The sequence below is a fragment of the Hemiscyllium ocellatum genome, chromosome 45, assembly GCF_020745735.1.
Source record: "Hemiscyllium ocellatum isolate sHemOce1 chromosome 45, sHemOce1.pat.X.cur, whole genome shotgun sequence".
Taxonomy (NCBI): domain Eukaryota; kingdom Metazoa; phylum Chordata; class Chondrichthyes; order Orectolobiformes; family Hemiscylliidae; genus Hemiscyllium; species Hemiscyllium ocellatum.
In genome coordinates this window covers 3,346,564-3,370,331 of record NC_083445.1, presented here as the reverse complement: position 1 = coordinate 3,370,331, position 23,768 = coordinate 3,346,564, and the positions used below count along the sequence as shown (strand labels likewise).

The 23,768-nt window shown below is 38.5% G+C and overlaps 1 protein-coding gene across 1 annotated transcript in view; it reads right to left on the bottom strand.

The window, feature by feature from the left end:
* LOC132835847 (voltage-dependent P/Q-type calcium channel subunit alpha-1A-like) overlaps positions 1 to 23,280 on the bottom strand; it is a 518,300-nt gene extending 495,020 nt beyond the window's left edge. Inside the window, exon 1 of the mRNA XM_060854942.1 lies at positions 23,021 to 23,280. Coding sequence (XP_060710925.1) covers positions 23,021 to 23,280 — 260 coding nt within the window. The remainder of the gene's footprint in view (positions 1 to 23,020) is intronic.
* Between the last annotated feature and the right edge of the window lie 488 nt (positions 23,281 to 23,768).

Sequence of the window (23,768 nt, the reverse complement as noted above, 5' to 3'; positions counted from 1 at the left end):
TTAAATAAAACATAATTTAAAAATCATGGCAGCTGATATGTTGTGGCTGTAGTACATGAGAGCTGGTGTCCATCTGAGCAAGGCATATCAACCACATCTGCAATAATTGCCTGTAACTTAAAGCTTTTTGGCTCACAGTTGATAATCTGCAATGCGAGTTCCAGAAAGGACAATGATGAAGGAAAGGCAATGTTATCTCAATAGTTTTTTCCAAGAGGTTATCATACCCTTCTGTACCTAGCCTTGGTCAGGGGCATCGGCATGTGACTGCAGGTGAGGCAGGTATGGGAATCCAAAAGGTAGCATTGGAGGAGCCTAAGCCCTAAGAGAGTTGAACGTGCAGCTCAAATATTACTGTGGAACAAATGGATTCTGATTTATGGGCACTGACCCTGTACTGGAAAATAGGTGAGGGCTGTACTATGGGAGTAGTCAGCACCTGAACTGAGATAGAACAACTGTCCTGGCATATTAAAGATGTAAACAGGAAAATAAATTATATAGCTGTGGGGGTGGGGGGTTCACATGAGGGAAGATTTGGAATTTTTTTGTAAAGAGAAAGGAAAGGCAATAGCTTAAAAAAAAGAATTCAATGGGAAGGGGCGGAGATTACAAGCATTAGTGTGTACCAGCAAATAACATCAGAGTAGCCAAAAACAGTTTTTTTTTAAAAAGCCAGGATTAAAGGCTTTAAACATATGCAATATTCATAATTAGATGAATTGAAAGAACAAAAAATATTCTTATAATAGCTATATCAGAGACGTCATTGAAAGACGGTCAAGGCAGATACATAAAATTTCAGAAGAACAAGAAGAAAAAAAAAAGTGGTGAGGCTGTGTTTAAACAAAACTTATTCATGGGAAATGGCATTGCTGGCCAAGCCAGTATTTATTACCCAACTTCATCGCCCAGGTGGTAGTTGAAAGTCTACCACATTGCTGAGTCTGGAGTCAGGCTTCCTTAAAAGTACATTAGTTAACCAGATGGGGTTTTTTTATGATAATCAATGGTGATTACATGGTCACCATTTGGTCAGCTTTTTATTGTAGTTTTTTTTAAAATTGAATTCAAATTTCATTATCTGCCATTGTGGGTCTGAAATCCACAACTTCAGAATATTAGAATGAGGTTCTGGAATACTAGTGGTAACATCACTAAACCAGAATAAATAAATCAGAAACTCAGAGCAATGTCCTCGTGGCATGGGTTCAAATTCCACAATGGGAGCCGCATATAAAAATATACAGGGAAATGGTGAGACCACACCTCAAATACTGTGTAATTAGGGAAGGATATATTTTCATTGGAAGCAGTTCAAAGAAGATTCACCAGGCTAATTTTTATAATGAAGGTGCTATTCATAAGAAAAGATTTAGCAAGTTGAGCAATAAAAATTGGAATTTAGAGGAATGAGAAGTGATTTATTAAAACATGTGAGATTCTGACAAGGGTTGATAGGATTGTGAGGATGTTTCTTCTCCTAGGAGAGTCTTGGACACAGCTAAAAAATAATGGCTGTCTCATTTAAGAAAGTAAGCAAGAGTTTATTCCTCATATTTGGAATTATTTTTCCCATACAGCAATTGAGCCAGGTTACTGAATGCATTCAAGGCTACATTACATAGATTTTTGACCAACAAGGCAGACAAAGATGAGGGGGTTGTCAGGAACTGGGTACTGGCATGAAAGTAGAATTGAGGCCACAATTCAATCTCTCTCCACAGATGCTGCCTCACCTGCTGAATGTTTCTTGCATATTCTGTTTTTGTTTTAAAATGTCAGCATATGCACAAGTATTTTTTTTTGTTTTCATATCAATTGGCTAAAACCATAGATTTACTATAAAGAGAAAATACTACCTAAATTAAATTTCAAAATATTATCACTGTCATTTTCACACTCTGATTCATGTTAATGGCATCAAAATGCTCAGATTTTTCACTGTCTTGTTAACACTAGCAACAAAGATAGTTCTATTTTAAAAGACATCTACCACAGGTATCCAAACAGCTTGCCACCTTTAGGTTGTTGGTTACTTATAATATGGAAATTGGGGGATCCTATTGGGAGTTTTAGTCAGAATTGGTTCAAAGCCTGTGCTGTGCAAACTAAAGGTTGACAGAACCAAAGATGTCAAATTATTTTTTGTCCATGCATGCCTCCTCCAGGATTCAGAAAAGTTACTTGGTTTGCCCCCCAGCAACTTACCATTTAGAAGCCACTCTCATATGATTTTGACATTTCTTTGCAATTTACAGCTTGCCTGCCTAATTCAAATGACATCAGGTCTTCAAAAGCACAAAGGTGTCTTTGCCAACAGATGACATTCTTCCACAAAACAATCCGAATGTCAAAACCAGCTACATGAACTTTACCAATATATTTCAACTGTTTCTATCTTTTCTTACTTCCCTGTTCAAATTTTTCATTAGCATGCTCCGTGGACAACTGAAAGAAAACATGTAATTGTCGAGTGGAAATAAATGTGCCTTTTCGGTTAATATGAGTATCAGTAATTAGAATGAAAACATGAAAAGAATTTAATTGCAACAGCCTAATCAAGCTCATCAAGGTTGAGTTTGTATGGATCAGGTTCACATTAAAGTTTCCTTAGCTTTACAATCAACTTCAATAGATGAATGACTGCATTGGTCTTAATATTTTATATACCAATACTAAATTATGAACAGGTTTGTACTTAATTGTCCTTTCAACAATGGAATTGAAAATCCTCCAATCTCACTTAACATGGGGTCTATCATCTCTATGGAGACTTTGAAGTTACAAATTCACTCAATTAAGAGTTTGTGGTCCCAGGGATAGTTTAAGAACACTGTTCTTTTAAATGTCAGTCCCTGTCTGCTACACTGAATTTAACAAAAAAGGTCCCAAACATGAAAAGTCAATGTGTGGGACCTCCTGTTATTTTGTTTGGATCTCATGTTCAATGAATAAGTGGCAAGAAACCTGACCTGATGTTTACAGCAAGGTGTGCTGCACCTTACTCCAATCAGGCAGTTGAAAAGGCAGCAGTCAGCCTTTCTCCAGAATAAAGTACTTTGAAGCGGAAGTCCTGCCTAAAGACCGCTATACCAGAGGACTGGAGGGATACAGGGAGATGGGGTGCAGGAGATAGTGTTCAGCAGCCATCTCACCTGCCCAATGCCCAGTCCCTCAAACAAGCACAAATCAGTGCAAATCACTGGTTACCACACCTTCTCAGACAACTGGGAGCCTGCCCAGAGTGGTTTACCAGTCAGGTGGACAGATTTTTTTTTCTGTCCTACATAATTCGGCCCATGTGGTAATAGACCCTCAAGTGGTTATTAAGTAACTAATCGACAGTTTAGTGGTCCCAACTGGCAGTGAAGCAGGGACATCGAGTTTGGGCTTTCCCACTCTTAACACAGTTCAAACAGTGGTGGCAAGGCATAGGGTTCTGGGATGTTACTGTCCTGCCTAACTAAGTTGTTCGCCCAGTTGAGACCATATACCTCCGGAACTAGAAGATTCAGCCCAACATTCTAGAATTCCTCGTGTCCATTTCTCCAGCACATTTCATGGACTAGACATGGACTGGTATATCCTGAGATATTTATCCCTTGGGGCTAATGTTGCATCCCAACTTCAGTTAAACAAACTAGTACTATAATTACTCAAGGGATGGTAGGTGAGGTTTAATGCTAGTAAAACTGAGAACATCTCGGTTTTAAGACTATTAACCATACATGACAATTACCAGCCTATCATACTGACAGTAATGGAATACTGCAATTACTGGGACTGACATTTATGATTGAGACACAGCAAATTAAACATATTTATTGAAGTTTTTTAAGCTGTAAAGCCACTGTAATTTAGCAGCGTTTGCCTTCATTTAGTAACTTAAACACCTCAAAGTCATTTTAAGGCAGAAATAATCTATTTAATTTGTTTTTTTGCATTTAGTGCGCATCATCCTGCAAATGGTTCATATTTTTGAAATCATCTGGCATAGTTCTGATTGGTGTCTTGTGAAATTTAAACACTTTGGATATCTATTTAATGCACTAATTCCAACATTTCTACCATATCCACTGATATATCATAAGCAACAGCTTTAGGAGATAACTTTTAAATTACTTAAAGACTATTTGGCTATCTAGTACTTGAGAATAATTTCAAAAAAAAGGTTAAACAGCATAATAGGTACTTCTAAGTGCATAAAAAATGTTTTTAATGGATTTCATTACTTTAAAAACATCATTCTTTTAAATATGCTTGGGACCACAAACTCTTAACTGAGTGAATTTGTAATTTCCAAACACCCGGTGAAGGTGAGGACTGCAGATGTTGGAGATTATAATCAAGAGTGTGGTGCTGGAAAAGCACAGTAGATCAGGCAGCATCCGAGGAGCAGGAAAATCAATATTTCAGGCAAAAGCTCTTAATCAGAAACATCGATTTTCCTGCTCCTCAGATGCTGCCTGACCTGCTATAGTTTTCCCAGCATGATACTCTCAACTTCCAAAAACACTCAAATACTAATCTATCAACATTGTTGCACTTGTTAAACTGATTTATTTCACTTTGAATGAGATCTTCTCTCATTACGTCACTGGCTGCACCACATTTGTGTTGTGGACTCTGCTGAAGAAACATCAGCAAACTTGACCTACTCTTGGGAAATAAGGCAGGGCAGGTGACTGAGGTGTCAGTGGGGGAGCACTTTGGGGCCAGCGACTATAATTCTATTTGTTTTAAAATAGTGATGGAAAAGGATTGATCTAAAAGTTGAAGTTCTAAATTGGAGAAAGGCCAATATTGATGGGATTAGGCAAGAACTTTCAAAAGCTGATTGGACGCAGATGTTCACAGGTAAAAGGACAGCTGGAAAAATGGGAAGCCTTCAGAAATGAGATAACAATAATCCAGAGAAAGTATATTCCTATCAAGGTGAAAGGGAAGGCTGGTAGGTATACCAGCTGGATGACAAAAGAAATTGAGGGTTTGGTTAAGAAAAAGAAGGAAGCATATGTCAGGTATAGACAGGATAGATCAAGTGAATCCTTAGAAGAGTATAAAGGCAGTAGGAGTACACTTAAGAGGGAAATCAGGAGGGCAAAACGGGGACGTGAGATAGCATTGGCAAATAGAATTAAGGAGAATCCAAAGGTGTTTTACAAATATATTAAGGACAAAAGGGTAACTAGGGAGAAAATAGGGCCCCTCAAAGATCAGCAAGGCGGCCTTTGTGTGGAGCCACAGAAAATGGGGGAGATACTAAATGAATATTTTGCATCAGTATTTACTGTGGAAAAAGATATGGAAGATATAGACTGTAGGGAAATAGATGGTGACATCTTGCAAATTGTCCAGATTACAGAGGAGGAAGTGCTGGATGTCTTGAAACAGTTAAAGGTGGATAAATCCCCAGGACCTGATCAGGTGTACCCGAGAACTCTGTGGGAAGCTAGAGAAGTGATTGCTGGGCCTCTTGCTGAGATATTTGTATCATTGATAGTCACAGGTGAGGTGCCAGAAGACTGGTGGTTGGCAAACGTGGAGCCACTGTTTAAGAAGGGCAGTAAAGACAAGCCAGGGAACTATAGACCGGTGAGCCTGACCTCAGTGGTGGGTAGTTGTTGGAGGGAATCCTGAGGGACAGGATGTACATGTATTTGGAAAGGCAAGGACTGATCAGGATAGTCAACATGGCTTTGTGCGTGGGAAATCATGTATCATAAACTTGATTGAGTTTTTTGAAGAAGTAACAAAGAAGATTGATGAGGGCAGAGCAGTAGATGTGATCTATATGGACTTCAGTAAGGTGTTCGACAAGGTTCCCCATGGGAGACTGATTAGCAAGGTTAGATCTCACGGAATACAGGGAGAACTAGCCATTTGGATACAGAACTGGCTCAAACGTAGAAGGCAGAGGGTGGTGGTGGACGGTTGTCTTTCAGACTGGAGGCCTGTGACCAATGGAGTGCCACAAGGATCGGTGCTGGGCCCTCTACTTTTTGTCATTTACATAAATGGTTTGGATGCAAGCATAAAAGGTATAGTTAGTAAGTTGCAGATGACACCAAAATTAGAGGTGTAGTGGACAGCGAAGAGGGTTACCTCAGATTACAACAGGATCTGGACCAGATGGGCCAATGGGTTGAGAAGTGGCAGATGGAGTTTAATTCTAATAAATGCGAGATGCTGCATTGTGGGAAAGCAAATTTTAGCAGGACTTATACACTTAATAGTAAGGTCCTAGGGAGTGTTGCTGAACAAAGAGACCTTGGAGTGCAGGTTCATAGTTCCTTGAAAGTGGAGTCGCAGGTAGATAGGATAGTGAAGAAGGCGTTTGGTATGCTTTCTTTTATTGGTCAGAGTATTGAGCTTAGGAGGTGGGAGGTCATGTTGTGGCTGTACAGCACAGTGGTTAGGCCACTGTTGGAATATTGCGTGCAGTTCTGGTCTCCTTCCTATTGGAAAATGTTGTGAAACTTGAAAGGGTTCAGAAAAGATGTACAAGGATATTGCCAGGGTTGGAGGATCTGAGCTACAGGAAGAGGCTGAACAGGCTTGGGCTGTTTTCTCTGGCGTGTCGGAGGCTGAGGGGTGACCTTATAGAGGTTTACAAAATTATGAGGGGCATGGATAGGATAAATAGACAAAGTCTTTTCCCTGGGGTCGGGGAGTCCAGACTAGAGGGCATAGATTTAAGATGAGAGGGGAAAGATTTAAGAAACCTAAGAGGCAACTTTTTCACGCAGAGGGTGTACGTGTATGGAATGAACTGCCAGAGGATGTGGTGGAGGCTGGTACAATTGCAACACATAAGAGGCATTCGGATGGGTATATGAACAGGAAGGGTTTGGAAGGATATGGGCCGGGTGCTGGCAGGTGGGACTAGATTGGGTTGAGATATCTGGTCGGCATGGATGGGTTGGACCGAAGGATCTGTTTCCATGCTGTACATCTCTTTGACTCTATGTGTAATTTAGACAAATTATTACTGTGTAAGCAGTAACAGTGTGATAGTGATGAGTGAGATCAGCAGTTGCTCTACTAATCAAATATTCAACTCAACATTAAGTTTAAATTTGCTCATGGAATTGGAGACCTATATATTCAATTTTCATGAAATCAATTGTGAAATTGAGCTAAGTGCAACCTACTGCTTGCACTTAGAGGAAAATGGGAAAAAACCACACCAACATTCTGCTCTCAATCCCCACCAATTTCCCCCCCCCCCGAACTCTTTTGTTGCACTTCCACAACTGTGTCAGCTTTTGGCATTCTATATTTGAGGATTTAAATAATAACAGTTGAATCAGGAAACCCCAAGTTGGCTATGCTTAAGGTGCTATGATTGCTTTGAAATCAGAGTCTACAACAGTCAACATTTGGTGGTGGGTGGAATGGACAAGCTTACTGAAAACATGCGAAAGACCCAACAAATCTTGGCCCTTAAATTAAACTTCAAAGCAGTACCCAGAATCAATAGTCGTTAATCTTCCAATTTCCAATAAAATTCCGACTTGATTTTCTTTTAAATGGTCAAAGTGACGTACTCATTTTTGGATTATGAAATTTACTTAAGTATCTGTTCATTATATTTTAATATTTTTAATGTAACTGTGATACAGCGTATAGTTATTAGTATTCATGTTCTTTGATTCCTGTGTACTAAAAATTGTTGTTTCGAGCAGTGAAGATGGTGTCTATATTCTTTTCGTAAATAACTTGGGGTCAGAATCCCCTTCCAAAAATTTAAATATTACTGGTTTCTGGTTGATTCTAGAAAACTCCACAAATACCAAGTGGCTTGCTGAATATTACCAGAATTTTGTTTGTTATTGTTTTGTAGATGCCTCCTTTTTAGCACTCCCATTTAATGAACTGAGGAAAGGGCAAGAGAGTGAGTATGCAACAACTTCATGAAGAGACAGGATATCAGTTTGTATCGGCTATGCCATTGAGCAGAGGAAAAAATGTCTGACAGGAAGACTTATTCCTGTGGACCCCTCACATTGGCTTGAGACTATACAAGAGATGAGTAGGTGACCTCTATGTCATCTTGTCTTAGAAACACTTCATGAAAGGAAATAGGTGCATGTTTTCCTTAAATGAATGTTAAGAGAATTGAAGTTGCAAAACAATCTTTAAAGAAAGTCAGGTTTTTCCTGCTTTTAGCAGGAATAGCTCACCTCTCTAGTGGTGAGCACTAGTAGGAAATAGACTCTTGTTTATCTTGACAAGGTCAACTAGAAATGAGCAATAAATGCTGGCTTTGTCAGCAACATTCCAATCTCATGAATTAAAATAAGTTAGGGAAGGTGAACAAAAGTATAGTTCAACATAGGTAGAGAAAAGGCATAAGCAGAAAATGACACATGCAGAAAACGGAGGTGAAAAATAAGCCAGAATCAGTAGAAAGAAGATCTGTGCTGTGAATAAGAGGTTACTGAGAATTAAACACACTCCTTTAGAGATTGGAAAAGAATGAAAATTTTGATATGGATAAATTAGGGGATTTTGAGCCAGTAGATGGTGGGAATCATGAACAAGTGGGTCTTTTTATGAGATAGGGAGATTACCACACCTAGAAAAACCAACGTCAACTCTATCACCAGGTAAAATGGGTACATACTTTGTCTGTCATCATTCCACTTTTATCCTCGAATAAAAAAAGGTCAGGTTGCAAGTGAACATGAATGCATTGACAATATTCAGCTCACCTGCATGGAAGCAGGAGAACTCCCAATCTCCAACTGTTGTAATAATATTTTAATGGTAAAGACAAGTTGATAACTATGCTTTTAAAAAGCATACTAGACTGTAGGCTTTTATAAATAAAGGCATAGAATATAAAAGCACAGTTATGCAAATTTATAAGTTACTGGTTAGGCCTCAGCTGAAGAACTGTACCTTATTCTGTGCACCAAACAACAGAAAGTGGAAACCTTAATGAGAAAAGGTGCAATTGAAATTTACTGGAATGGTCGCAAAGATAAGATTAGCAAACACTGGAGTACCTAGGGTTCATTTTACAGAAGAGAATGTTAGGCGTTCCTGTAAGTATTCAAAATTATGAAGTTTTGATCAGCATAGATGGATGCAACCGTTTCAATTAGTCCAAGGATTGATATTCAGAATGCACACATTTTAGATAATTGGCAAAAGAATGAGATTTTTAAATTTTAGTTTACACAGTAATTTATGCACTGCCCAAAATAATAAGGTAAGCAAATGCAACATAATTTTCGAAGGGAGTTGGATATATTCATGAAAAAAAATAACAGTATGACAAACAGGATAAGGTTTGGTAATTAAATCAGCCTGTCAAAGGGCCTTCATGGGAAGGGTAGATTGCATGGTTTCCTTCTGTGCTGTTAAATTCCACAACAATGGAATCCCCAAAATATATTTTTCAATAACAGGCGTGTATAAGATTAAAGAAATAATTGAGAGCAATTGTATCACTATTAACTTGGTGAAACATTGGGGGTGTAAGTGGACAGCAAAGAAGGTTACTTTAAAGTACAATGGGACCTTGATCAGATCAGCCAATGAGTCACAAATGGAGTTTAATTTAGATAAATGTGAAATGCTGCATTTTGGTAGGGCAAATAAGGTCAGGACTTATACAATTAATGGTGAGGTCCTGGAGATTTTGCAGAACAAAGACCTTGAAGTGCAGGTTCATAGTTCCTTGCAGGTGGAGTTGCAGGTAGGCAGGCTAATGAAGGAGGTGTTCGGTACCTTTACTGGTCTATGCATGGAGTATAGAAGTTAGGAGGTTATGTTGTGGCTGTTCAGGACATTGGTTAGGCTCTTTTTGGAATACTGCATTCAAGTCCGGTCTTGCTGCTATAGGAAGGATGTTGTCAAACCTGAAAGGTTTCAGAAAAGATTTACAAAGATGTTGCCATGGTTGAAAGGTTTGAGCTATATGGAATAGTTGACTAGGGTGGGGCTTTTTATTCCCTGGAGTGTCAGAGGCTGATGGTGACCTTACACGAGCATATAAAATCATGAGGGTCACAAATAGGGTGAATAGTGAAGGTCTTTTCTCTGGAGTAGGGGAGTCCAAAACTAGAGGACATAGGTTTAAGATGAGAGGGGAAAGATTTTTCATGCAGAAGGTGGTCGTGTATGGAATGAGCTGCCAGAGGAAGTAGTGGAGGCTGTCACAATTACAACATTTAAAAGGCATCTGGACGGATATATTAATAAGGTGGGGTTTAGAGAGATATGAGCCAAATGTTGCCAAATGAAACTAGATTAATTTAGGATATCTGGTCAGCATGGACAAGTTGGACCAAATGGTCTGTTTCTATGCTGTATATCTCTATGACTAAGAATTGTGGCTCATTTCTGGAAAAGTAGAACTGAAGAGCAGAGATTGTGATAAATTTGCATTGAAGCTTGGTTAGACCACATTTGCTGAGAATTGTGCTTAGTTCTGGTCTCCAAATGAAGAAAAGGATATAAAAAGACTGTCAACAGTGCAAAAAGTGCCCTTCATTAGAGAGAAGAAAATTGAGAGGTGACTTAATTGATACATATAAGATAATCAGAGGGTCTGATAGGGTGGACAATGAGAGCCTTTTTCCTCGGATGGTGATGGCTACACATGAGGGGACATAGCTTTAAATTGAGGGGTGATAGATATAGGACAGATGTCAGAGGTAGTTTCTTTACTCAGAGTAGTAGGGGCGTGCAATGCACTGCCTGCAACAGGAGTAGATTGTAGTAGAATGGAATAGTGTAGGTTAGATGGACTTCAGATTGGTTTCACAGGTCGGCGCAACATTGAGGGCCACAAGGCCTGTACTCTGCTGTAATGTTCTATGTTCTAAAGGATTCATAAAGTTGAGACCAGAAAAGAAGGCAGAGGGTAGACCAACAGAAATCTAACATTCTGAAGGGGTTTACAAAAGCAAGATAAAGAAAAAAATTTCTATTTAAAGCAATAATGTGACAATAATATGGCTTTTATGGGTGCATTTTGTCCTTTTTTTTGAAGCGAGGTTTTCAGCAATTGGTATTAAGCGGTCACCCCCAAACCAATAAAGTAAATTGCTCGTGAGGCCTTTAGGCTTCTTATTTATGTTGGAACAATAGAAGCAGAATGAATTGGTGCAGTTAGGCTCCCAGAGAGCCAGGGTTTTAGTTTAGCTTTCATCAGTTGTTGGGGTTTTGAAGGTGGCTGTGAAAGCTCTCTTTCTGCTGCTAGAATTGCATGTGAGACCATCTGTTTTACTGAATTTGCCTTTGCCAAGGGTGTGTTTATAGAATGTTACTAATATTGGTTGTTGTTTAGTAGTTAAATAATCTATTATTCCGTTAGGTCTTCCAATGAAGTTAAAATTATATCAATTCTTCTTCCTTGTGTTTGCATTTTAATTGTAGAGTAAAAATAGTGTACTTTGCTTAAAGTTGAGTAGTATAAATAATCAAATTACATCTGGAACAAAGTACTTTCCACGTGCCTCCAAATAAGATATAGAAGTTAGAGTCTATGCTATCTCCTTGATATGTTGGAAGGAGGTTTGGACTGGTCCCTAACAAACTGGGGGCTCTTGAAAGAATCAAAATCTCTAATTCAGACAGGGTTTAGGATTATTGGACTCTAAGGCAGTGTGTGATGAGTATTTGTGTTTTTATTTTGGATGTTGCATTCAACAAGTTTAAACAGAATGTACCTTGTTTAATAGTGCTCTTTCAGTTGCTAAGTATTTCCTGGGGATAGAAGAAGTCACTTTTGGTGTTTTACAGAAAGTGAGCAAGGCAAAGCTTTCAGAATTGCCAAACAAGTTGAGTTGGAGTTGCCTGTTTCTATGAGGAAAGGGGAGATAATTGCAGCAATAGCTCTGCAGTTATAAGTGCCAGGAATGCAATCTGAATCATCGGAAATGGCTAAAATTCAATTGCAAATGAACCAGCTTGAATTAGAGGTAATGGCAAGGGAAAAAGAAAGAAGAGCCTTGGCAGAACAAAACAAGAAAAGGAAATGAAACGGTTTGAATTAAGATTAAAAAGCAGAGGAAAAAAGGAAAAGATTGCCCTAGCAGAAGAAAGGGAGGAAGAATTGAGAGACTTTGAATTTCAAAAGTTGGCAATGAAAGAGGAATGGCAACTTAAATAGCAAGGTAGAAATTAAGCATAGTTATGGGGACAGTAATGAGGAGCAAACCCATCACAGCCAAAAGCCTAGTGGGCATCTATTTAAAATATGTACAAGCATTGCCAATGTTTGATGAGAAGGACATAGAAGCCTTTTTCATTTAATTTGAGAAACCAGCTAAACAAATGAAATGGCGGTGACCACTTCTATATTGTTGATTCAAACAAAGTTGGTATGTACAGCTAATGAGGTATTTGCATTATTACCAGAGGAGATATCTGGGAAGAGTTAAGTGGTGAAAAAAACCATTTGAAGTACATATGAACCAGGGCCAGAAGCCTGCTGACAGCATTTTAGGAATTTAAGGAGAGAACCTGATCAAAAGTACATGGAGTTCAAAAGGATCAAACAAAGTAAACTTTAATAGGTGGATAAAGACATTGAAATTAAATCAGATATATGATGCTCTTAGAGAAACTATTAATTTTGAAAGAACCAAAACTTCACTTCCTGAAGTAGTGAGAACTCGTGGAAGAGCTGTTTGTTAAAACTGCAAGATTGACAACAGAAATGACAGATGATTATAGAACATAGAACAGTACAGCACAGAACAGGCCCTTCAGCCCACGGTGTTGTGCCGACCACTGATCCTCATGTATGCACCCTCAAATTTCTGTGACCATATGCAGGTCCAGCAGTCTCTCAAATGTTCCCAATGACCTCACTTCCACAACTGCTGCTAGCAATGCATTCCATGCTCTCAAAACTCTCTGCGTAAAGAACCCGCCTCTGACATCCCCTCTATACTTTCCACCAAACAGCTTAAAACTATGACCCTCGTGTTAACAATTTCTGCCCTGGGAAAAAGTCTCTGGCTATCAACTCTATCTATGCCTCTCATTATCTTGTACACCTCAATTAGGTCCCCTCGCTTCCTTCTTTTTTCCAATGAAAAAAGTTAGAGCTCAGTCAAAGTCTCTTCGTAAGATAAGCCCTCCATTCCAGGCAGCATCCTGGTAAACCTCCTCTGAACCCTGTCCAAAGCATCCACATCTTTCCTATAATAGGGCGACCAGAACTGGACACAGTATTCCAAATGCGGTCTAACCAAAGTTTTATAGAGCTGCAACAAGATCTCACGGGTCTTAAACTCAACCCCCCTGTTAATGAAAGCCAAAATACCATATGCTTTCTTAACAACCCTGTCCACTTGGGTGGCAATTTTAAGGGATCTATGCACCTGTATTATGAGCTAGTTCATAAATCAAAGTTTGGCTTCCAACATCAATTTCAATTTGTGAGGGATAGAAATTGAGGAAAAGAGAAATCCTTATGTATTAAAGGAAAAGGAGATCTCATTGAACATAGCAAAGATAGTTTATCATAATTTTTTTTAAGAAGTCCATGAGGGGAGAACAGAAGTAAAAAAATGAAGGTGTCTTCATCATAATAAAGTAGGACACATCAAGTCGCAATGTTGCTAGTTTAGAACATGGACTGTGAAGACGAATGTAGTAAAACAGGATAAGTCTATGGGGTTTATTAAAGTGGTAAAGCAGATCCTAATGGAAGCTAAAGAACTGCAAGAGAATGTGCAGCCTTGTCAGAGGTTGGTTAATAAGAAAACACCAGATCTCTTTGAAGAATTTAACTGAGGGTAAGTTTACTCATGTACCAGGAGGTGTAGATAAAGACATTAAAATTTTTTAAGAGGTGCAGGAGCAAGTCAATCTTTGATGAGAGATGTATTTTGGAAGGTGTATTGCCAGAAAAGGTGGTAATATGTGGAATTCATAGTAAGAAACTGCAGTGTTTCATTACATAATAAGTGAGGTTGGAGATTCCGGTGAAAAGTGGTGAAGTGGTGGTAGAAGTAATAGTGAAACTCTCTGTTCCAGAGATGCAGTTTATCCTCGGGAATGATACAGCTGGATCACAGGTGGGAGTGATGCCAGTGGAAACTAAGCCAACTGAGATGTTGAGGAAATGTACCCTGGGATTTTTCCTCATTGTTTAGTAACAAGCTCATAAAGCCACAGATTGAAACAGGAGGAGAAATTAAGGAATAAAAGATAAGAAAGTTGAAATTCATTTATCAAAATCATGTTGAGGAAAAAACAAGAACAGGTGGAGGAAAAGTGAATATTTTTAGTTCAGAGACGTTAGTTGAATTACAACAAAAAGATGAAAAAAACAAAGCAGTTGTATCAAGAAGCAGACACACAAGAAGAATCTGAGAGTATCCCAGAATATTACTACCTAAAAATTAAGTTTTTACGAGGAAACGGAGGCTATTACATACTCAGGCAGATGAAAAATAGATAGAGGTTCATCAAGTTATACTACTAGTGCGTGATAGAAGGGAGGTGGTGTTGCGGGTAGCACGAGTTACCAGTTATCATTTGGGAGTAAGAAAATCTCAAGCCAAAATACAAAAACATTTTTATTGGCCTGCACTGCATAGAGATGTGGTTGAATTTTGCCAGATATAATCAGGTAGTAGGAAAATCTCAGGCAGTGATAAAATTGTCACCATTAGTATCCATTCAAAATTTGAGGAAGCTTTTACAAAGAATCTTAACTGATTGTGTGGGACCTCTCCCTACAACAAAAGGTGGGAATCAGCATTTGTTGACCACAATGGATGTGTATTCTAGATTTCTAAAGGCCATTCCACTACAAAATATCATAGCTAGAAGGATTGTAGAAGGATTACTCAATTTATTTTTAAAACTAGATACAGACTACCCACAGAGACACAATCACATCAAGGGTCAAAGTTTACATCAAAATTATTCAAGGAAGTTATGGAACGCTTAGGAATAAAACAATTTAAAACAACTACGTACATTCAGAATTGTAAGGAGCATTAGAGCGATCGCACCAAACTTTAAAGACTATGTTGAGTGCTTAGAGTCAAGACTATTCAGAAGGTAAGGATAAAGGAATTCCATTTGTACTTTTTGCATTTAAGGATGCACCTAATGAATCAACTAAATTCAGTCAATTTGAATTAGTTTTCAGACATGAGGTGTGAGGACCACTGGAATTACAGATTTGGACAACTTGTCAAATTTTATTTAAAGATAGAGCAGGTGAATTAACAGACAACATCTGAAAGTAGCACAAAAGGTGATGAAATGGGAAGCAGACAAGAAATCAAAATGAATTTTGCTAGAGTAGACAGTGCTAGTACTACTACCATTGGTAAATGAATTTTTAAAAGCAAGGTTTAGTGGGCCATATCAAATCAAAATAAAACTGAATGAGGTTAATTATTTTATATGAACGTCAGATAGAAGGAAAGCTCAGTGCATATTGTGAATGGGTTCAAAAGATATTTTGACAGGAAGGAAAACATAAGGAAAACATGCTACTTGTTACAACTCAGAATGAAGAACCTACTCCAGATAAATTTGAATTTGATATTACTCAAATTAAATTGGACAATGAGGAGTTATCAAAAATTGGGATAAATTATTGCGTTACCTTCCAGAGGAAAATCAAAATTACGTCAAAAAGTTATTACAATGACACAGATGTGGGAATAACATGATTACACATGATATAGAGATAGGAGATGCTGTTGCTATAAATCAACATCCTTATAGATTAAACCCTCCATTGACACAGCTTCAAAAAAGAAATTGAAAACATGTTCACAAACAACGTAACTGAAGTGAATTGCAGCAAATGGAGCTCACCCATGAAAATGGTGTCAAAACTAGATGGAACCCAACATTTGTGCTGACTACTGCAAAATCAATGCGATTACAAAATCTGATTAATATACTATTACATGGTCGGAAGACTGTACTGAGAAGGGAGGACAAATAACCTATATTTTGAAGCTGGACATACTCAAAGGATACTTGCAGGTACCTTCATCCCAGGAAGTGAAGGAAATTTCAGCTTTCATGACATAAAATGGAGTGTACCAATTTAAAGTCACGCCATTTGACATGAAAAAAATACACCAACATTTCAAAGGCTAACCAATAAAGTCATTTCAGGATTACCCAATTGTGTGGTGTACATAGACAATCTGGTGATCTTTAGTCACACATGGAAGGAACGTTTGGAGCATCTCTCTCAGTTGTTTGATCGACTTCAGAAGGTGGGCTTGGTGATAAACTTGGCCAAGAGTAAATTCACAAAAGCCCAAGTCACATTCCTAGGCCATGTCATTGGATGTGGACACACAGCTCAATGAGATGTGAAAACAAAAGTTATTGAGGAGATTTCCGGACCATCAATGAAAAGTACTACACTTCCTGGGAATGAGTGATTTTTATTGAAAATTCATACCAAACTTCAGCAGCATTGTTGTTCCACTGACTAACTTGAAGTAGTGCAGGAAATTCCAGTGAACAGAGGAATATGACAAGGTATTTGACAGCCTGAAAGCTGTATTAACCACTGTTCCAGTATTATCCACATCTAATTATGCAAAGCCATTCAAGGTGACTATGGACACAAGTGATGTGGGTGCCAGTGCTGTCGTCTTGCAAGACGACAACAAGATAGAAAGGCCTATTGGGTATTTTTCCAGCAAGTTAAATATTCAAATGAAATATTCCACAACTGAGAAGGAATCCATAAGTTTGATGTTGGCATTGCAACATTTCTGTCAATAATGTGTCTGAAACAATTGTAAATATTGATCATAACCCCTTAACATTTGTGGAAAAGTGGAAAAGTAAAAATACCATACTGTTTAGATGGCGTTTATTGTTACAGAAGTTTAATTTGAAAATTATACATGTGGCAGAATGAGAGAATGTAATTGTCACATTTGAAGGAAGATGAAGGTGTTCAGTGGAGGAAGAAACAGATCGCGATGAACTGCAGTATTGAATGTTTACATGCATAGAGTCAATGTTTATATACTGTATTGTACCGATAGCATAAAACTAAAGATTTATAAAAAGGAAGCCATATTTTAATATTAATGGTTCATTTTTAAGGGCTGGGAGAGGTGTGATGATAGAAGTGTATTTTGTGCTTTTTTTTAAAAGAGAGATTTTCAGCAAGAGCTGCTGAGCTGTCTCCTCCAAACCAATAAAGTAAACAGCTTGTGAGACCTTGGGAACAATAGAAGCAGCATGAATAGGTGCAGTCAGGCTCCCACAGAACAAGGGTGTTAGTTTAGCTTTCATCTGTTATTGGGGTTTTAACAACAGCTGCGGAAGCTCTCTCTCTCTCTGCAGCCAGAATTGCATTTGAGACAATGTGTTTCACTGAGGGTGTGTTTATGGGTTGTTACTAATATTGGAACAGTTGCTGTTCAGTAGTTAAATAATCTATTATAACTCCAATGGAGTTAAAGTTATATCAATTCTTCCTTGTTAAAAATCACACAACACCAAGTTGTAGTGTGATTTTTAACTTAGTACACCCCAGTCCAACACCGGCATCTCCAAATCACTTCTTCCTTGTGTTTGTATTTTAATTGTGGAGTAAGAATAAAGTATGTTTTGCTTAAAGTTGAGTATTGTAACCAATTGAATTACATCTGGAACACAGCACCTTGCACTTATCTTTAAATAAGGTAAAAAAAGTTAGGATCTATGCTATCTCCTTGATATGGTCTAGTCCACAACCATGTCCAAAATTAGGATACCGAATAAATCCAGAAGATTCAAGGTAAACTTACTGAAAGTGATGGGATACAGAAACTAATATGACACAGAATGCTGAGGCAAGTATGAGAGATGCAATGCAGGGGAAAATAGATTAAAGAAGGAGAAATAAATAATCAGGATATGAACTGAAGGCTAAAGGAAGAGGTGTGGCAAGAAGACTTGTGTGGAGCATAAACATTACATAAATTTTTATTCTGTGATGTTGACTGTATCCAACTGTGTTCAATGGAGCATGCAGGAGGGCATGCCAGGAGCAGTAACAGGCATAACTGAAGATTTAATGTCAACCTGGTGAAGTCACCAAACAGGACTACTTGCATGCCAAACAGCATAGGCAGCAAATGATAGACAGAGCTAAGCAATCCCACAACCAACAGATCAGATTTAAGCTTTGCAGTCCTGTCACATCCAGTCATGAATGGTAGTGGGTGATTAGACAACTCATTGGAGGAAGCTGCTTCACAAATATCCCAATCCTGCACATCAGTGCAAACAATAAGGCTGAAGCTTTCGAGAAATCTTCAGCCAGAAGTGCCAAGTGGATGATCCAAGTTGGCCTCATCCAGTGGTCCCCATCATTACAGATACCAATCTTCAGCCAATTTGATTGACTCCACATGCTATCAAGAAACAGTTGGAGGCACTAAATACTGCAAAGGCTACAGGGCCTAACAACATTCCAGCAATAGTACTAAAGATTTGTATTCCAGAACTTGCTGCTCCCCTGGCCAGGCTGTTCTAATACACTGGCATCTACCCGACAATGTGTAAAATTGTCAAGTATGTCCTATACAAAAAAAAGTAGGACAAATCCAACCCAGGCAATTATAGCCCCATCAGTCTACTGTCGATCATTAATAAAGTGATGAAAGGTGTCATCAGCGCTATCAAGCAGCACCTGCTCAACAATGACTTGCTCCGTGATGCCCAGTTTGGGTTTCGCCAAGGCTACTCAGCTACTGACTTCATTACAGCCTTGGTTCAAACATGGACATAAGGGCTGAATCCCAGAGGTGAGATGAGAGTGACAACCCTTGACATCAAAGCTGCATTTGACCAAGTGTAACATCAAGGAGCCTTAGGAAACTGGAATCTATGTGTATCAGGGGCCAAACTCTCCAGTGGTTAGAGTCATAACTGACGTATAGGAAGATGGTCATGGTTTTTGGAGGTCAGTCATCTCAGTTCCAGGACATCTTTCCAGGAGTTCCTCAGGGTAGTGCCTTGTACACAGCCATCTTCAGCTGCTTTATCAATAAGCTTCCCTCCATCATAAGGTCAGAAGAGATTACGCAATGATCGGCGAACAATGTTTAGCACCATTCACGACTCCTCAGACACTGAAGCAGTGTTCAAATGCAACAGGATCTGGACAATATCCAGGCTTGGGCTGAGAAGTAACATTTGTGCTATACAAATGACAGTCCATGACCATCACCAACAAGAGATAATCTAATCATTGCACCTTGATATTCAATGGGTGTTACCATTACTGAATCCCTCACTATCAACATCCTGGGAGTTATCATTGATCAGAAACTTAACTGGACTCATCACATAAATACAGTGGTTACAAGAGCAAGTCTGTGGCTAGGAATTCTGCAGCAGGTAACTCATTTCCTGATTCCTCAACGCCTGTCCACCATCTACAAGGCACAAGTCAGGAGTGTGATGGAATACTCCCCACTTGCCTGCGATGACTACAGCCCCACAACACTCCAAGAAGCTGGACACCATCCAAGACAAAGCAGCTTGCTTGATTGACAGTACATCCACTCCCTCCACCACCAATGCTCAATAGCAACAGTGTGTACTATCTACAAGATGCACTGCAGAAATTCACCAAAAGTCCCCAGGCAGCACCTTCCAAAACCATGACCACTTCCATCAAATAAATTGCCATTCCTTTACTGCAACTGGGTAAAAATGCTGAAATTCCCTCCCTAATGGCATTGTAGGTCAACTCACAGCAGTTCAAGAAGATAGCTCACAACCACCTTCTCAAGGGCAACTAGGGACAGGCAATAAATGTTGGCCAGCCTGCGACACCCATATCCCACAAAAATGAGTGAATAAATAAAAAAACTATGAATTTTAGCTTCTCTGTGGACAGAAACTAAGATAATCCAAGTGAATTCCAAAAATAAATTAAGGAAATTAAAGTTGATCTTGGAAAACTACTCACTGAAAAATTCTCACTAGTACACAACTACAGTTAGGAAATAAAAGAGGCAGAGAGTGTAATAAAGCTGTGGGTGGAAAAACAAAATCAAGAAAGCCCACCAATATGCACATGTAAATGAAGCAAAAACTGAAAGAACTGCAGATGCTGGATAAGCAGAGCAGGTCTGCCAACACCTCCTGAAGAAGGGTCACTGGACCCAAAATGTCAACTCTGATTTCACTTCACAGATGCTGCCAGACCTGCTCAGCTTCCCAGCAATTTCTGTTTCTGATATAAATTAAGTAAGTTTTGAGAAGATTTTAGCTCAGGTTGAAGTTCTTGATGTAGGTTTGCTCGCTGAGCTGGAAGGTTCATTTTCAGACGTTTCGTCACCATACTTCATGATGAGTATGGTGATGAAACATCTGAAAATGAACCTTCCAGCTCAGAGCGCAAACCTACATCCATAAATTAAACAATTAGATATGATTAGGTTTGATAACTATGGTGAGAGAATGTGTAAATTAGAACTAATATATCCAAAAAGACAATATTGTAGGGCTTAAATGTTTATATAAAATTTTCAAAACAAATATGCATTTTCTAACTTACACTACAATTTACATAATGCTGCATATAATTTACCCTGTTTTAAAATGTGTGCAAAGCAAAAATTTCTGACTGATTTCCATTTTTCACCAAATCTGTACAAGTGGGTACATGTAGTAACATGCTTTCTGTTTTCCACTATCCACTTACTTTACTGTCTCACAAACATTTACCATATCACCAATTTTAATTTGAGCAATGGCATTGTACTCCACAAGAGTTGCTTCTCAAACTAAATATTTAATTGATTTAAGGTTAGACTGAAATTTTGCCTGATGAAAACATTATGCATACTCATATCACAGAAATTACAGCAATCTGAGAACTGCAAATAATGATATATTTTCAAATGGTGAGACTACATAAACATAACTACTATGCTGCAGCACCAAAGAAGAAACTCAGTAGCGTTTACACTAGAGTGGGTAAAGCAAACAATATGGGGTATATTTGAGGATAAGGTAGACAAATAATAGATGGTGAAGGAAATAGATGATTACAATGATACATTTAGATGAAGAAAGATAGGAGGCTAATGTGAAGCAATGAACACCAGCATGGACTAGTTGGGCCAAATAACCTGTAATCCTCTGTGTAATCAAAAATGCTTTTAGTTAGCTACCTCAAAGTCGGAACTTAGGTATATCTGTTTGCAAATAATTTGATATCATCATTGTTAATTTCATGCCAATGCACAAAAGAAAATGATTAATTTAAATTTATAGTACTTGGTACTGTATTTACAAAGTGATAATATGGTGGGGAGAACTCAAAACCAAAACATGAAGCTGACAGTGTGTATAAACTAAGGAGGATGTGGGCAACAAGGCCCAGAGAGTGAACACACAGCAACTGTAACAAAACGGATAACAGTAGGACCTCAAAACAAGTAGCAGACTGTTCAGTGTACTGGAGGATGTACAAGGAATGTATAGCTGGAGTAAGACTCAGAAAATAAAGTCCAAGCCTGTATAGGTATTTACAGGAGAATGGGAAACATTGAATTTTAAAATTAATCTTCTGCAGTGCAGAAATACAAACAAGTGCAGAGGTGCAGCTTAATGCAGACAAAAACGAAGAACTGCAAGGATAGCAACGTAGAAATTCAGTACTGAAACAATAAGTTGGATTAAGCCTTCATTAAGTGGAAGATATTAAAGTTTCCTCTATCTTTTGGTTGTAAATGTCCTATGTAAAATCAATTTAACAGTCTAAATCCAATTCCTCATGAAACAAAATCATGAAGAATAAAGAAAAGGCCACAGATTTGTTAGTATGGTGGTAATAGTGGTGGTAGGCAGGGCTGAAAATGTGCAAGGGACTACTCCTCTGAAGTTAGGACAAATTAAAAACAAATTTCAGACCTAATCTGAAATGCTCGGTTCTGATATTCCTCAGCACTAACAGCAGCAGTCACAGAAGTGGTGAAGTAAAAGTTGGATATAATCGGTACACCTGCGATATCATATAAATTTCCATAACAGATGTGTTATTTTTTCTAAATAAGTGTTAGTCTATTTTCTTTCAGTGCTCAAATGATTGACAAAAACTGGATAAAAAACTTATACAAGTGGAGCTTGAGTAGGTATTACATAATCAAAGCCAATACCATCTAGTCTGCACCAAAAAAAATGCAGAACACAATTTTCACAACATGACTACAGAATATGGATTCCAATCAAAAAGTGCAATTTAACATTACCATTTACTATAATTTCGAGTGCTAGAAATTCAAAAACATGCATTTGTTATTTCTTTTCAATTCTACTGCCAAGTGCATGTGGATAATTTAAAAAAAGGAGCTGGTTAGGATTTTGTACCAGTATAGACTCCCATCACTCTATGCATCTTATCCGTATGATCATGTGTCCACTGGTGTGCATGTGACTATGTGAACACACGCATGAAAAAAAATCCTATTCATCACTCCAACCTCTCTGAATGGTTCCTTAAAATAGGTACAGCCCCACGTCAGCAACACCAGTTAATGCATCCTTCTCCCATCAGGCATTTAACTAGCTCGGAATCGCTACAAAAATAAAAGTGTGCAATTATGTACCAAATAAAAGGTTTCTTGAATTTATTTTAAAGCTAGGATTGGATGGGGTGTACCATTTTTTTAAAAATTGCAAATGGCTGTTTATATACCTTCAAAGTGAAACTGGCTGCATCACACTGTGGAGGAATTTTTAAGCACAGCAACATTTTTGGTAGTGATTGGTTTTATTTTGTTTTTCTTTTGCAAATAGTTCTCTCACTGCAATGGCAAAGCAATCGCCATCCAATTTACATGAAGGGCCAGTCACAGAAGATGTTACCGTTTTACTAGTGAAACTGACATTATACTAGCATTTATACCCGTGAAACTAACATATGTACTTTCTAGTGTGAAATTCACATTGATTTCTTTATCGATCAATTTAGACTATTTGCTTTCATGCAAGACATTAAAATATATCAATAAATTAGACAAAATAAAAAAAAGGATATGGCCATTCAGTGATCTTTTTGGCATATTTTCTTACAAAGTTGTCTTCACTGAAGAGAAAGAGAGATCTGTTAACTGTGAAGCAGTTTTGTCGGACTGGGATAGGATTGTAGAGAGCCATGGTCCGGGCTCTTTGGGCCATCGACTGCTTGTACATCCTCTGTGGTGCTCCTGGTGGTCCGCCCTGGCGGCTACCGCCGCGTCCTCCGCCTCCTTGGCCGGCTCCATACCTGGCCGGCACCTCGTCTCCAAATCTTGCCATTCTATAAACAGATGCCAAAGATCACCATTCAGTAGAGAAATACGGCAACTCCACATTACATCCCATCTGTTCCAATACTGGTGCACATGCAATTAGTTTAGATTTTCCCCCTGTTTTTCTTAGTTTTTCATTGTCCAGCGGGTTAATCCTTCATAAAACTGGGTCATTTGCAGATTTAAGAAATATTTCCCCCTCGTGTCAAAAATCAGATCTGTTATGTTCTCGTCGTTTTTGCATCTGCAGTTTTTTTTATTCTCCCGATCGCCTTTGCATCATCTGCATCTCAAAGCTGTAGAATCCCAGAGTAAAATCCACACATCCTCCCAGGCAAACATCCACCATCTACTCATGCCTTTCATCGGCTTCCTTCACATACTGCATCGCCGAACATTTTTCGTCCTCTCTCGTGTATTTATATTAATCAGGATCAAAAATGCAAGCACCGATCAACCGGTTAAGCGTAAGCAATAGGGAGCATCTGATCAGAT